Here is a 17166-nt window from a genome sequence, read left to right as displayed (position 1 = left end):
GGAAAGTTTTATCTACTTGCTCCAATTTTATTACCACTCCTAGTTGTTGAGGTTGAGGTGGCTTCTTTTTTCCATTTCCTACATCCAAAAAGTTCACTACTTATTATAAACCTATATGATTTAAAAAAAAAAAAAAGTTTTATTTTTTCCAAGAACAGCATAGTTCTTACCATTTTTACAGCTGCTTATTCGCAGCATCCAAGGAATGATTCCTGTCACACTGAAGAACTTCAGTGCAAGATTCTTCAGCCTTCAAGTATTCCAGAAAATTTTTGAAAACAGTAGATAAGGTGATTTTTCTGCAATGCTGAAATCTCCAAAGAGTTACAGAGTTCACATCCTTAAATTGTGTAAAGATCTATGGCTTTTGAAATGTTGAAATCTAGTTGTTTTTCAAAGACCCCAACGGGTCCAAATGAATAATGACAAGCTTGCATTCTCATGGACAAAAAAAATGCTTTGAAAAATCTCACCCAAGCAATAATATGCTTAATTAACTCTAACCAACACAGCAGTCTTAAAATTCACGTTTATACTTCAACTTCCCCAACCCTCTTCGCTATTTCTGTACGAATTCAGCACATACAGAAACCTACTTATGTACTTTTAACGGAATAATTTTCATTAAAATACAAATAGCACTCCCCCTTTAAAAGAAACACACACACACTCTCTCAATCTGTGGTAGAATTAAATTAAAACTTTGGGAGAAAAACCTGTTAATCTACAGAGCTGCTTAAACATATATCAGTGACACTTTAGCATATAGGCAAACTGATAATAGGTAAAGAATGAATTCCAAAACCACAACCTTTCTCTTCACCCCACTCCCAAGTCTTGATTTTAAATCAGCGAAAAACCTATAACCTAATTAGCAATTAAGTCACTTAGACATGTTCTTGCTGGACAGTAACCACCATTTCTAAAATTATCCTTGCTAGAAACGAGTATTGAATACAGAAATGAATAGCTAAGGAATCCTCCACATTCAACTGACCCTCCGTTGTTTTGGTCTGGGCACCTGTTTTAGCCTCTGGCAGCATCCAGAGGCACGCACAATGCATCTGTCACAGTCAGTATCGATACTGAGAGCAGAATCTGGTGTGACTCTGGCGCAAGGACCTTTCTCATATCCCTGCTGCTCCCATTCTCAGTCCTTTCTAGATTTCAACATATTCAGGTAAACCTTGGCGTATATGTGTATTCTTCCAGAAGACTTACAAGAGTTTGCTACATATTTAACCAGCACAACTGTGGAAAGAAGTGCTTTACCTCTATGGCAGAGCTAAGAATCTCACTCATCATTAGAAATACAGGAGGTTTTTTTAAACACCTTGCATAATTAGCCAAGATTAAAGATGACCAAGGACCGGAGAATCAATTCTTTCTATTTCATCTGGTTAAAGACAACAAATTCAGGTCTGACAATCACCCAATACAACAATTCTGGTTTCTGAATACAAGCCTTTGGGAAGTGAAGTGGAAACAATGAACTACCAAGATGTTAGAATCAGCAGAGAGGCAAAACACATACCTACCTTACATTCTGCGTGGACAGAATTGCCTAAGATGTGTCACCAAGTCAAATAATGAAAGGTAGCAAAAAGGTACCAAAAGGTCAGTTAGAAAAACAAAAAACACAGGATAAATGAAACGGGCTGTAAGCAAACGTCTAGTGAATAATCCACAAAGAATGGACACCAGTGACTTTCAACACTAAAACTTGAGCCAGTAGGTTCCCAAGACTTAGTCCTTGATCATGTAATATACCTGCAACACTTGGTGACAAGATCTGCAGACAAATGGTCACACACAAAATCTGCTTGAGATTAAAAAATAATACTCATTTTCAAATGGTGGCACTCAGCAGGACCTGATCAACACCAGGGAAAAGCTAGCACAAATGCATTAGTTTCAAGTTTTATTTTTCTTGTTGGTGAAACACATAGCCTCTTCTCAAGAAGCAGCATCTGTAGAGCTATTACAAACACATTTTGTACCTTAATACACCACAGATTTGGAAAAGGAACAAATAAAGCACAGGTTTCACACTGCACTTGGGCATACTGAATCTAAGTTACAGATAATTTAGAAATCTTCTGGTTTTACATATACATTGCATTGGCCATCGTTCAGCCTTCATGCACAATTTAATTTTATTTTCCTTACAGTCAACAATGGTTTTGGGAACTTTCTTGCTGCAAATGGTATCTTTTCCATTTTAAATCACTTAAATGATATTTACATAAGTGTGCAAAGTGCTTTGAAAGATAGAAACAGACACTAACACATAATAAAGACAGCTTCTTCTATAGTTAAACATTTACTAAAAGGCAGTAAACATTCCTATCACACTTTCATTGCCTAAAATAGGAGAATAAAGTTATATAAAATAGACCATCTTATTTTCAGACACTTCCATTTCTGCAGATTTGGTCTTTACAGCAACATTGCAATCAAAGATTAAGATTCTACTCCTAAAATTCAGAGAAGACCCTTTCAATTCAATGGCAGCTTAACACGTTTAGTACAAGTTACTTTTGTCCCAGATTTTACACACTTGGCACAGGGAAAAGAGAAAAAAAATCTGGGGGAGTGGGATGACAGTCTTGCACATCTATTTAAATTTTTGGCAATGTGAAAAGCATACTTCAAGAACCTAATGCATAAATTTTAATTTTTCTTTTAAGGGCCTCTTAGTGTTACAAGCACAGTTTAAATAAAGTCTCCAAGTTCTTTCACAGAAGCACACAAGGCTCCCTATTTTTCTTCTTATGCATGTCATCTTCTCAGATATATACAATTCTTCATACACACAAAAAAGTAGACTCCTTGGGACCACTCAACAAAACTGATTTCAGAAGTGGAAGAAGCAGGAAAAGCTTGAAGAAAATGACTTAGTGTTCCCAGCACTCCTACATGTGTGGGGTTTTTTTTAATTTCTGATAAAGACTTTCCATAAAAAGTGCATAGTCACCTTTATGAACAAATTCAGAAGGTGGAAGCTGAGTTAACAGGAGCATGTTGCTCCAATGGTGAAAAAAGCAGAGTTACAGGAAAGTCTTCAAAACCATCTTTCATGTATAATTGTAATTAGAGAAAAGCAACTCAATTTCCAAAGTTTCATTTGTAGAAGAACAAAAACTTCTATATATGTCATTAATAACAAAGGGAAATTACCTGTCAGGCAGTAAAGAACTACAGGTGTAGTCTCAAATAGCTTTAAAATCCAAGATGCTCATTATATAACACAAAGAGATAAAACTGCTTTTTGAACACCTATTAAAGTGAATAGTGTGACTTTTATAGCAGCCTTGCCTGCAAATCATGCCGTAGCTGGTGCACCCATCACAATGCTGTTGAGTGTGATCCACTTCAAGGAAAGTGAGTATTAGCCCTCTGAAAGTTTACCTTCATCACAATTATGTCTGACACACTGATATCAGACATCAAATATATGTCAGACATACACTTGTTATTTTGGAAGACATTCAATTCCCTAATATGGCAGAAACTGTACCAACCTTTAACACTGTGCTTTTGTTTACTGAAATCCAGGTGTCCTGTATCATTCCCAGATCCCTGCTGGATTCCAAGTGATCTCACCCTAGTGCAGATCATGATTAGGTTTTTTTGAAGAAACAGACCACAGGTACAACTTCCAGTGTTGTCAACTTTTAAGCATAAAATGGTCAAACAAATTTAAGACACTACAGAAGCTTGCAAAATGCATGACTTGAACCAAATAAAAATAGAGAAGATGCATTATAATTTGGTTACTTTGGATTCTGAGCTAGTTTGAAAACGCCGTTTGTAAGAGACAGCTGTTCTATGCTTTGAAAATAACAAAGAATGAAATGTCACTGTAGCCTAGCGTATTGATTAGTAAATAAACACCTAGAATACTCGTGAACTCACACATATCATTGAAACAGTCCACCCAAGTTTTTGTTGAGCATTGTCTTCAGAGCTTTATCTTCAATACACATTATCTGCTACCTTCAGTTTCTTTTTTGGTTATGGCATGCTTCAGAAACACCACTAAGAAAGTTTGTCCACTCCTTCCATTCCCAAGGTATACATTACAAACACTATGCACATATTTTTTTTCCAAAGACTTCAGGTCAATAAAGTTCTTAAGATGAAAGATGTGTGTGTACTTTTAAGCTTGCAAGGTAGCTTCAAACGAGTTGACTTAGTATTTTACACACTCACAGGGATACTGCTTGCAAAGAATAAGGTATTAAAATAATACTCTGCAGTGGAGTAAAAACACATTGATAATAAATGGAACGCTCCCCCTAGTGCTTATACTAGTGAAAAATCCTGCCTGGCACAGTGCCTTGAATGATGTTAAACAGTCAAATGAATGGTCATGTATTTAACTCAGAAAACAAATCACAAACATATTACCGGGACCAAAAAGCATCAGCTGTTGAAATCCAGCATTTCAAATTTTGTACCACCTCTCCCTACTCCAGTGCTTCTGAGGTTTTGTTTTCTTTTAAACTGTGCTTTTTGTAAAACATTCTCTCAGATTTTTCCCATCAACTGAAGGCAGGGCCCTGAAGAAGCTCCTACCAGGTAAGAAATGAAGTCCAAAGATGTTTCGATATAAGTACAATCATGCTTTTTCTCCTGTATTGTACCCAGAAGCTGCCAAGTTAATATTAGCATTCCCATATTACAATTGCAATGAAGCTCTGGTAAATCTGGTACCTTTGGATACGCTCAACATCACAAATAAGTCAAATATTTAAGATAACCTATGTCTGCAGCTAGCATAATCCACCAGAATATTCATCCTCTTCCTCATCGGCATGCGAGCCCACTGCAGCTGGTCCTCTTGCTTTGTCTTGTGCAGAGTTTGGAGATTTCTTCTTGATTCCACCTCCTGGGACCACCAAGGTAAGACCAAGCTTGGCATACTGTCAATAACAAGGCAAGTTTAATTTCTGTACTATCTCAGAAGTAAAATCTTGTTGAATTACACTGCACAGAATTGACTGAAACTCATAACAAGCAAGCAGGTAACATTCAGTACAGAAAACAGACTGATGCTGCTTTCAGAGTAATTTTTTCTAGCTTAGAATAAGCCTAACATTGGTTCATTTTTTATATCTCAAACACTTTCAGAATGGGATGAGATCTGTATTGATATTGCTTATTATAGAATAATTTGGCCACATCCTACAGTTTCTCTGGTTCAACCTTTACATACAAACCCCCTAATTTTTCAGTATGTAGCGCTGCATGTTAGCTAGCGATAGCTCATGTAAAGTCTTACAAGGGTTTTTCAGTAAGACTAGTACCTTAATTTTTACTATTCAACATAGTGAAAAAGTAAAATTAGTCAATACTGTTAGAAAGTTTGGCATGGAAGGATGTCCCCTTTACTTTACACTTTTCCTATCCTTATACTTCCTAGAATTTACAAGTTCAAGTTAAAAAAAATAAAGGGGGGGACACACCACACACAACACACAACTATTTTCTTGAAATAAAACTAAAAAAAATCTTTCGCTAAGTATTACCTTGCCAAGGAATAAATGTTAAAAAAAAATTCAACAATGCCATCCTTCAGGCATCATATTCTGTAATGTTCATGCGTACATGTCAGCTATATGGTATTTCTGAGATAATGCATAAGCAGCAAACTGTTCTGGCCCCTAAGGAATCAAGCAGAAGGAACTGGTCAACTTGTCAAACACACTCAGCAAATCCCTAACAAACTGCTCTTTCACCTAAGCCTTCCCACCACCTGAAAGGAACGATGTGGGAATTTACACTGGCAAGCAACAAAGTAAAAGAACACAAGTTCACAGGCATGATGATAGAGAAAGTCACAATAAATATGTGGACTCTGCTCTTCTTATTTTTCTCTACTGGGAAAAAAAAAAAAATCTCTCAACCTCAACAAACAAAGGGGTAAGATTAAAAAAAAAATCCTTAGGAACTGCCTACTTACATCATTGTCCATGTATTTGAAGAGTGGCAAATTACAGACTTCAGAAACTTGATCCTGATCTTGCTGGTCATATCCTTCTAAAAGTTGCTCTAGTGCTGCACAGTCTTCACTTCCATTAAATCCTGGTATACTGAAGGAAATTAAGAGTTTATTTAGGGCTTTTGAGCAATCAGCTTGACACTCAACTAGTCTATCTTTAAATGCTGCTAATTAACAGAAGAGCAAGCAGCTTTTAAGAATCTGATGGACTGTTTATTCCACAAAACTGCATATAACCACTTTAATTTCTCCAGGTACATGGATCGTCTCTATAAAATTAAAACTTTCAGCTGTATTTGTTTGCATGCTGAAAATAAGACCACAATCATAGATAGTCAAGACAAAAAGAGAATATTATAATTTTTCAATTTTTCCTGACTAGTCAATAAACTCTTCCTCCAATTTACGTATAGAAAAATTCTGTAACGAGTTTCTTCATCCAAAATACAAACTGAAGGCTTGGAAAACATGAACAAGATGTTTAAAGACTGATCTTGAAAAAATCCTTCTAAAAATAAAGCACAATTCAACTTACACATATGTTCAAGTCATTTCACTAAAAAGACTAAGTAAAAATACGTTGTTTCAGTATTTTGTTACTGAAGTCAAAAGCTGAAATGGAGAGTTGCTGGGAAAGCCTCTGGAATGCCAGTTAAACACTAATCCAGATTCTGACACCAGAATTTTCACCTATGTGTAAAGAATGCCTTCTTCATTTCAATGTATTCAACTACTTTCTGCTTCCTAAATTATCACTTTAGAAAGCTTGCTTTTCTTCTTCCAATGTATGACAAGGGCAAGATCTCCTAGATCAGCTTAACCAGAAACGTAGTAATTCACAGGCTGCAAAACTTTTAAAAACGTTTAAATTAATCTTTCCCTCTCTAATCACCATACCAGATAGTTTAATTAATTACCCTGGGATGCTGCTATTGTGCATTTTAAGACCACATTCCATACTTCCATCCTCAAACTGTAATAAAAAATGGTAATGACAAGTAGAATTTCAATTTTTTACAGGCCTCCACACATGACATGGCAGAAAGATTCTGAAAAAATCAACATTCAATTAGCAACATCCAGAAATACTGACTTTTAATGCAAAGCATCTGTGTATAATAGCAAATCCATCTCTCTTCCCTTTGAAAAAAAAGATACAGCCCAAAGGATATCAGTAAGGCAAGAATCCTATCCATAACAGTATTCTGTTCAGCTTTTAACGAGGTAAAAAAAACTGAGAGGAATCTCTAATTTCCATCTCATTTCACCTGTCACACATAACTACTTCTTTATGACTAACTTTGTATTTCAGGTTCATTAAGAAAAATCATCATTGTAATTACAGCTAAATCTGTTAAGAGTGAAAAAAATTCCTGGTAGCTTTATACCAGGGAATGTCCTATAAGTCAACAGCAGTACAGGCCTAAAATTTCTTGTCAGTGTTTCCACTGCTCTGTCATAAGATTAGATCTACATTCATGAAATAGTTTAAAATTATAGGACATGAAGTAGACTTACCTATAGCTTTCCCTCACACATCTTTCTGCGGCAACATAATCATTTCTGTGAAGATGAACTAAGACTTGAGCAATAGTTTTCTAAACAAAAACAAAAGACCCAACACGATGATTCTTTATAAATTAACAGTAAAATATGAGAAAAATAATGGATTGCTAATATTTAGCATGAAAAAGGTCACTGCGATCAGCAATGATTCTAAGATACTGACACAAGAAAGTCAGAACAATTAAAGTGAAAGAGTTGTATCCTCAGCTGGTATGAAATATATTATCTCCTATAACATTGTAATGAATTGTTGCACCAAGTAACAGCATTTGTAGTTTGTTACTTTTGATAACATATTTGATTTTGATGTTGCTTTTGACAGCTCCTGTAGATAACAGCATCTTATCTTCAACATTATAGTAGTGAAAAAAGTAATTAAAGGTTGGGGAAATATGCACTACCACAAATTCTCATCATTTAGCAAGAAATGTATCCCTGAATCTAGAGGTACATATTGTCAGTCAGATGTCAGTTGTCATTAGTTACCCATGAAAACTTGAAATGCACTATCAGAAATTGTCTCTTAGAATTTACCTTATAGCATGTTGGGTAATTTTCGATTTCCTTATAAATACTTTTTTCCTTTTGAAGAGACAGTGCAGCCTCATCTAATCTAAAAATCCAAACAAACAATTAGGAGTATCAGTGACGGGAATAAAGCATAATGAACCTGAGGCTAATTACAAAGTGCTTAACTAATACACTGCCAAGTCTACTAGAATAAAAAGCAACGTAACTAAAAATCAGGAACAGATTTTACTAACAGAGTAGATAAAGAAATATATAGTCAGCCATTCCTTTTGTATACATGCAGGCTAAGAACATCAGAGAAACCTCATTTTTCATAACACTGTACAAGATGAATGCCTTGTTACGTACCCTCACAGATTTCTGTATGCCATGAGGTTACTATAAGCTATCAGTAAGTCTGATATCCATGAGCTATACATACTAAGTCATAGTAACTCATTTTGAGTTTGAATACTCTTTTAATTATCACATTAAAATTCTAGAAATTAGCAATAGCACATGAGCTATAAAGCAGCACAACAACCAAGTCTTTCAGATGTTTTGAAGCTATGTTGACTCACTTTCACAGAAAGACACTCAGTTACTTTTTAAATTTACTTTTCTGATAACCACTCTGCAGTGCAGTAGTGTCATAAAAGTAGAATTAGAAACCCAGACAATTTCTTAAAGGAACTACCTGTTTCAGTGAAGCAAGTCTAAGCTGAACAGCAGGTCAAGTTTAGAGCTAGCAGTTAGCAACTAAAATTCCCACTGAGACACCAAGGTACACTCTTTTTTAAAAAGCCCATAATCAGACTGCTGCAAAGAGATTTCTTCCCTCAGGTTAGTCACCTAATTACTCCATTTCATATTCCACAGCTACAAAAGACTTTCAAGTACTTTCTACATATTAATTCTGGAAGAAAAAAAAAGAAGTTCCTGAAGTAGTTTAAGAATTAATGAAAAATGGTGTATGTGCTTTCTAGCTGTTCAACAAACATAACGGAAACAAAGCCTTACCACCCACATTCTCCCATCCCAGAACACAAAGCAGGTGGTTCTTGCACGAACATAGATAGCATATCCCACAGAAACTGAATTTTAGTTTGAAATGCATCTCAAAGAAGAATTAAGTTAACAGTATATAAACCAAACAACAGCAAGGAAAAAAACAATTAAAATCACTATTAAGGATTCAATTACGTTTTAAAAAGCAAAGGCATAAAGCTATACCTGCGTCCTCTGACTAGAAGTCTTGATGCCTTCCCTAGCATTTCTAACGCTTGCCGTAAACGTTCTTCATTCTAGAGAAGAACAAAAATAAATTGTGCATTTGTATTTCATTTGCATAGAATTAACATCCATCACGACCTTAATCTTAAGTATGTCATCTATAACTTAAAACAACTGTGAATTATTGTATCAGCAGTTCACACACTTAGAAGAAACATGAAGAGTGTTGGTGCACCCAAGTCCCACAGCCAGCTCCTGTATGGATCTACAGAACAGAGTAACATGAACACAAACGCGCTAATCTGAAAACACATGACAACTGATGGCAGAGAAGTATGCCAAAGACAGTAGCAAAAAGGTAAATAATGTGCTCACGAGATGGGTAAAGCATCAATTAAAGTGCTCTTTTGTGCCCTCAAGTATTTCAAACTATTTTAGGCTCCAGGACTTAACGGCAGCCATTTTCCCTACCCTCTAGGCTGCCCAACAAGAGGCAGAAAACTTGACAACATACGAAATTCAGATTCAGTCAAGTCCCAAACTGACAAAAAGGCAAAGCAAACTGACTCCTAACTTTTATAATCTCCCTCTCTACAGCATAAGAAGCCTTCAGCTTTATTCCTTTCACATTGGTGGCTGCGTAAGGAAAAATAATTTAGAACTTAGGCTTTTTCTTAACTTTACAGCTGACCCTAAACACCAACTCATTTACCTTCATATGCTTTCTGGGACTAGAAAGTTCTTTGCTGGTGCAGAAAAAAAAAACCCACAAAACCAAACAACCCACAAATCCCCCCACTTACTTCAAACACTGATGCTGCTTGCTGATACAGCTGCACAGCCTTCTCTGGGCTCACATTTTCTATTAACCTGTAATAAAAAGAAATAATTTCTCTTCAAATGAAATTAAAGTATTTTTCACCAACAAGCACCAACAAACAAGACAAGAAAGAAAACCAAAGACATACCCATGCCCTGCATGCATTCCAGCCACCAATACCAGAGACTTACTTTCCAGCCCGTTCCAGTGCAATAGCTGCTGTATCTGGTGTCCCGTTCTCCAGGTACATCATACTGGCTTTCTCGATCAGCTGAACTGCTTCAGGGAGTCTCTGCATCTCCTGCAAAGCAACAGTCAGAGGGACATTGCTGTCAGGAGTTGTGCTTATGTACAATGAAACAAATGTAAATGAAACCAAACTGCAATACCTTATTTATTAAGATTCTAATCTTATTTGCAAACTTGTTAGAGAAAGCTGACCACCAACTCCATAAAACTCACTTGTAAGTATCAAACTTTCACGTAAGGTATGAATTTGTGGTAGTTCAGTGCAGAAGCAGCACCACTCTTACACTACCATCCAACATGAAGCCCTCACCTTTCCTTCTACAAAAGGAAAACCATTTTTTTTTTCCCCACATCTACAAATGTCACTTCCTAACCTAGTGAGGGTATTGATGGGGACTATGAGTCAACAGAATAATGTCACTCTAATATGCAATTCTCTGAGATATATTTCTAAAATGGTCCAGTGTACAATATTCTTCACTAAAAAATAGAACTTTTAAATAAAAACTAATAAATGAAAATACCTTTAGCATCATACCAGCTTGTTCATAAGCTCTGCAGAGAAAAAATGTACAATTTAGTTAGATACGGTATATTTCATCAGGCTGCATTTATGCAGCGAAAGTTAACATGCATCAGCTATTGCTTCACTGTTATTATTTCATGTTTTGAAGATGTTTCAAGTGTTTTAATTAATGAGACAGTGCACGTGTACCATTATCTTCCACAAATGAAGTACTTCAACCAAACTCCCCACTAAAAATCTATTCTCATGATCTGACCCACAGGCAATATTTGGATTATTTGTCATTATCTGCTTGCTTTGAAGTACTATTTAATAAAAATTACTTTATAAACTCAACAGCGTAGAATTTCAAAATTACAAAAACATCATCTAAGAAAATATATTTGATATCAAAAGGTATCAAAGAATGTCAAAATCATCATTTCTTCAGATGGCCATTGCAAGTTTTAAGACTTTCCTAGCCTGCACTTCCATTAAACTGATTTTGAAACAGCGAAATCACTTGAACCATACCATTTACTACAGCGAGATCAAAATGATAGTTCATGCTTGTACCGTATGTTAGAAAATTTGTTTCAGATTACTCAGTGTTTCTGTACTTACTTGGCAGCATGGAAGAGACTGGAAGTAACATTGTCAAAGTCAAGGACAAAAGCCACAAAAATATAATGCAGGTGTACAACATCTTATACAAGTACTAGTTTCAAAGCAATGAAACCCATAAAGGGAAATTGAACCTGCTACATTTGTAGGCAAGGTGTCACAAATAAATGCTTCTAAGAACAGAATAAATGCAGCATACCAAAGTATAACTGCATGTAAAGTTGTAAAGAGCACATTTATTTAAAATATGTTCCTGGTTAATAAATACTACCAGAAGTTCTGTAATAATGTCAGAGTTATGTTTAGTTTATACTATCCATTTGTAGGTATTTAAAATAAAAATAATAGTAACTGAAGTAGTATCTAGACATCTCAGGCACTGGTCAGCATCCTATCAGTCCAGATGTTAACTGGAAAACAACACAGATTTTCTAACCAAAAGAGTTCTTTAGTTTTTCCACTCAGAGCATATAGAAAGTCTTTTAAAATACAATTTTGTTAGATTGACAAAATATATTAAAGACACCATCTACCAACCCCCTTTACCCGTTCTAAGCAGCAAGTAGTCAGCTTCTTGGGAAATAAAGAACAACAACCAATGAAAAAGATACGCTTTATTGTTTTCATGTGCCTCAGCTTCCCGTAAACAGGCTTCCCTTGCCTGGTCAAACTGCTTGGCATTCTTAAAAGCAACAGCTGCAAGAAATCAAATAAAATTCTTATTTACAGCTTGCCATTTTCCTTTTTTCACCACTTTTACTCAAGAATTTAGACACCTAAAGATGCAAACAGATTCTTTAAATGAACAGTTTACCAAGTTCTTCCAAAAAACTGCATGACAGTCCTCCTTGCTTCATTAGTCACTTAGTTATCATTAAAAACATTTACTGTCAACAATACTTCCATACCATCACCGTACCACACACTGTGCATAATGTGTTTAATTGTATTTTGGAAATAACTCATTCTGTATTTTAATTACAGAACTGTAGGAATGCATGTGTATATAGTTTTAATCGTCAAAGGTTATAGAAAATCAGTATGGCAGGAATAGAAGTGTACCATCAACAAAGCATACCTGTAATAACTACCTCAACACAACTACTTCAGGGCACAAATACGTAATTCTACTGCCATTATACTGATATGATATTAAAGTAGAATTTAAAATAAATTTTAATATTAACATAAATGATCCAGTTGCTCTCCCACATTTGTGTTTTTTTATTCAGGCTTCAATAAATGAGTAGGAATGCCTAGAGTAAGAAGCCAAAAAACCCATGATAAATTACTAAGAGCAAAAAGGAATCAACTAGTAAGAATTTTGAATTGTGTGACTCTTGTAGTGGGAAAAAAGGAGGAAAGAGATCTTACTATGCCTAAAAAACACCTGGCAGGATCTCTCAGTGAGACAGTCTTTGTCAGGACATACTTCACAAAATGGTGAAAAATCAAAATTTCAAAATTTGTTGCTTTGTAGGTAAAGTCATAGGATTTGGGGGTAGATAAGTGAAAGAAGGAAAGCTTTATTTTTATCATACATAGTAATATACAAAGTAGAAGTTGAAAGCTTGGGAAAAAAAAAAAACACCACACAAACCTGTTTTGACAACTGTTCTAGATCTCCAAGTACAATCTGAATTTTATTTTACAGTGCTATGAAGAGTATTTTTTGTTGTTGTTTCAGCTTACTTGTCCTCACAACAGTTTTACTTACACAGCAACGTACTGAAAATATGTAAAATGTTATCAGGGATTCAGACTAAAGAATAGTTTGAAACCATACAGTATATGGCCATATTTAAAGCCATACATACCTGCCTTCCCATATTCGGTAGCTGCACTGTCATAATCGGGTTTCCACTTTAAGAATCCAGTTTTTAGACTAAAATGCAAGAAGAAAGGCCTATTAACAATTACTAAATATTTTATGTTTTACCTTCAAACAGGAAGGTTTAAACTTTGGACTACATCTGAAAAGGAGCAATTACCTATATGTCAATACTATGGTAGCATCACTACTGTAAAAATAAATGCCAACATTTTTAGGAATTGCACAAAGCACTACATCGATCTCCCATAGTTACATGCCTCACCCTAACATGTTTCTACAGTCCCCAGAGAGTCTTCACAAGTCCAGCTCCTCAACAGTAAGAAGTCAACAGAAGAAAAATACTTCTAACTACACAAGCATGATATCTCAAGATTTGTAATACCACAACACCTGACAATTTTCGTTACACAGCATTAAGTTTCCAGTGTTCCTCTACTGCATTTTTTTTCTGCTGAGAATTATCAAAGACTCTCCATTGCATACACAAATGAAAAAATTCACATACCAACACAAAGACAAAGCCTCATATGGCATTTATACATCTACAACAGATTATGACACTAAATGGGACCATGAGCACAAACATATATATATATATATGGAAAAATATACATTGCAAAATGAGGTGAGTCATCAGGCAATGTTGATTTCAATATTATGACTTCCTCACTTCTAAAACAAATATAAAAATCACCATAACTTTAGAGTGCACTTCCATATTAGTTGTAGGCAGTCACTTGAGATGCAACACATGCTTAATTTGGAAAAACAGTTGTATATAGATAAGACATTAAAATTAATCTCGCTGAAAGGCCCTTTTGATCAAGTAATTTGGATAAAGTACTCTGGTATAATTTTTTTTATTCTAAGGTCATCTCTCCTCTACCACAGTTTATACTTTTGATCCATGATTTTCAGATGGCCCATTACTGTTCTTATTAGAATTATAGCATCTTTGGATTAGTCAGCTCTGTTACTATGCTGTAGCCTGCAAAAATGAGATTTATAAGCCCAGTGGCTACATTCAGTGTTAAAACACACGTTAAAAGACTATCATATGGAGATATTAAGCCCTCTAAGGTAAAGGTCAGCACAGGTCTTTGAGACCATCTAAAAGGAACAATCACACATTTCTCATAGGCAGGAAACACACACCCCCCATCTCAGCAAGGTTAAGCTCTTTTATTCACCACAACCCCCATAACTTTTTCTCCCACTAACTTTAGCAGAAGAGCAGAAGTGACTCTCCGCACTTTCCAGTTAGGGTCAGAGTAATAAAGGCTACACGGTCCGTAAGGTATCTTGCTCAGGCTCCAGGCCTCCAAGCCAGACAGCCTCACCGACACGGCTTTTCAGCTGTAGGGCCGCTTTATTCCCCCCGTTAAGGGGAAGAAGAGTGCCCTTAAGCACCTCCTGTAGCGACGGACCCCCGAAGCAGAAGAGGGGCCGAGCAGCCGTGTCCTCCTATTCCCCCCGCGCCAGCCGCCCCCAGCTCCGCACCTCTCTCCCCTTTCCCCGAGGTCAGTCGCCTGGCACAAGCGGTCCCCCCTCAGCCCCCCGCGGAGGCCACCATCTCCCCACCGCTCCGCGCAAGGCATCACGGGAGCTGTAGTTCCCCCGAGGACTCCACTCCCGGCGCGGGCGACCGCAAGAACTACAACTCCCAAAAACCTCCCCCCCCCCCCCGCCGCCACAGCGGCCCAGGGACTAGGAGGGGGCGCCGAGCGGCCGCGCTAAGCCGGCGGACAGCAGCCCCTGAGCTCAGAGGCCGCGGGGAAGGGCGGCCGCGGCGGCAAGCAACACGCTCCACGGAAGCCCCGTTCGAGCAGGAGGCGATGCGCCACCTCCATGGGGCAGGAGAGCCGGGCGGGCCCGACAGCCCGGACGCTGAGCTGACAGCGGCAGCCGCCGCACCCGCCCGCCAGGTCGCTCCCCCAGCTCCCGCCTCCCTCCCCTCCGCTCACTATTTCTCTGCTTTAGCGATGTGCTCGAGCGCCTCGTTAATCTTCTGCGCCGCCATCTCGCCGGCACCCTACCGCCTCCCTGCGCTCCCGCTACGGAACGCCGCGGGGCTCACGGGGCGCCCAGGGGAGGGGCTCGGCCCGCCGCCTCCTCACCGCGTCTGCGCGATGGCGGCGGGGCTGCGTGGGCCGCCTCCCAGGTGTCTGGTGGGGGAAGTCGACTCGCTCCCTTCTCGGCAACCTTGTGGGTGGTTGCTCCTGGCAGGGGTTGTGCGGGTGAATGGTTGCACATAGTGTTGGGCAGTGTCTCAGTTGGGGGAGCGGGAAGGTACCTGCCCAGGCAGGAGCCCCCCAGCTCCGCCTTGTCCAAGACTGACAGAAGCTTTTTAGAAAACAGGAATGCGTGCAGGCCTGTATTTCCTGGGGTGTTCAAGTGGCGGCCAGTTTTTCACAGAAACGCACAACTCATGGGCCAAATGCTGAAGAGTGCTGCTACCTTGCCCTGAAAGAAGCCTCCAGAGGTCTTTTTGCTGAGGCATACCCCTCTGGCTTGTTCGGTATCTGTAAAAACAAGATGCTGTCTCCAGTCCATCTGGCAGAGAAATCCACAGTAGAAGGCGTGAGTTGTGTCTGAGTACACCAGAGTTGCTAACACAGTCATGCAAGATAGTGAAAACTCAGTAACTGAATTGAAAATGATAAACTATGTGTTACTGCCCCTACAGCCAGTTTCCCTGACTCCTTATTTTTGTTAATCTGAAACATCCTTGAGTAACAGAACATCAGTGGTTGGACCCAGTAAGGTGTTTATTCCCCAAACTTGGACATCATTATTGTCTTCCAGTAATCTGAATAAGAAAAGTACTTGTCAACACAGGTGAGAGAAAGCAAAGTGAAGACCTGGTTAAACTTTCAACATTCTTACCAACTATAGGAGTCATTGAAAGTCCATACTGTGTACGGGAATCAGAGTTTTGTGATTGTTTCTACCTTAAATGGTAAAAAGAAGCAATATTTACATTATTTGTTTTATTCTAGGTAGGCGTAAGACCCACAGGTCTGAATTGCTCTCCCTTCCTTTTCCCACATTCCCTTGATGGCACAGAAATTTATTTTTCTGACTTTGGTTCTTGCACTGCACTTGAGAGGCTATTATCTCTTGCAGATGGTGGAAAATCCCCACTAAAACTTACATACTGTTATTCTGTGTCCTAGAACAAAGTAGGAGAAAAGGTTGTAGAGAGATTTTCTGCTTTCAAAAGCAGATGAGTGGTCATAAGAGTACTGGGAGAAAATAGCTAATCTTGCATAATACATACACAGAAGGGGTTTTGGCAAACACTCACTGGTAGCAGGTAAAAAATAGAGGAAGCTATGATTGGAGAGATTCCTGTGTCACATCTGTCTTTTCTTTCCCTTTCTGTGGCAGCCAGGATAGATCTGGCCGTATTAAGCTTGCTGCAGTGCCTTTCAAATAAACTTGTGTTACCTAGGAAAATGAAGTCACAGAACTGTGGCATTAAAGGACAGAATAATCTCAGAGTGTTCTTCTGAAGCTCCCAGTGGATAACTTACTGTTTGTGTGTTTGTTTGTGCTAGTGCTTCTGGCCTGCTGCGTTCCCTGGGTTATAAATAGCTGTTCATTTTCTAGTGAAACTACACATCTGCACTGTCTGGTTGTGGTTATAGTACTGGAATGACTAGACTAAAGATTTCCAAGACTAGTATTAAATGAAATAGGATATTCCTGGATAGCTTTCATTTTGTAGACATGGAACCTCCAGAGATCTTACATCTGGGAAGGATCATACCACAGCATCTGGTGTTTGGCTGTGAATTAGAATTTGGTGTTGAAAA

The 17166-nt window shown here is 38.0% G+C and overlaps 1 protein-coding gene across 1 annotated transcript; it reads right to left on the bottom strand.

The window, feature by feature from the left end:
• Positions 1 to 798: 798 nt before the first annotated feature.
• Positions 799 to 15443, bottom strand: NAPG (NSF attachment protein gamma). Its single transcript, XM_074899231.1, has 12 exons — positions 15313 to 15443; positions 13332 to 13399; positions 12126 to 12210; positions 11515 to 11532; positions 10910 to 10940; positions 10328 to 10437; positions 10120 to 10186; positions 9317 to 9387; positions 8108 to 8186; positions 7526 to 7605; positions 5969 to 6098; positions 799 to 4928 (listed from the first exon to the last, which is right to left on the bottom strand). The coding sequence occupies exons 1-12, from the start codon at positions 15366 to 15368 to the stop codon at positions 4779 to 4781; spliced, it is 945 nt and encodes a 314-aa protein (XP_074755332.1). The 5' UTR covers positions 15369 to 15443; the 3' UTR covers positions 799 to 4778.
• Between the last annotated feature and the right edge of the window lie 1723 nt (positions 15444 to 17166).

Source organism: Athene noctua, chromosome 2 (assembly GCF_965140245.1).
Source record: "Athene noctua chromosome 2, bAthNoc1.hap1.1, whole genome shotgun sequence".
NCBI lineage: Eukaryota > Metazoa > Chordata > Aves > Strigiformes > Strigidae > Athene > Athene noctua.
The sequence above is the reverse complement of the archived record's forward strand: the minus strand, read 5'-3'. Positions and strand labels throughout refer to the sequence as shown.

Bases quoted from the DNA above. Each gene is read 5' to 3' on its own strand.
- NAPG (XM_074899231.1), bottom strand. From the start codon at position 15,368: ATGGCGGCGCAGAAGATTAACGAGGCGCTCGAGCACATCGCTAAAGCA. The intron at 10,187-10,327 runs GTAAGTCTCTGG...TTTTTATTACAG, and splicing joins GCACTGGAACGGGCTGGAAA to GTTAATAGAAAATGTGAGCC. The intron at 9,388-10,119 runs GTAAGTGGGGGG...GTTCTTCTCTAG, and splicing joins AAGCAGCATCAGTGTTTGAA to AATGAAGAACGTTTACGGCA.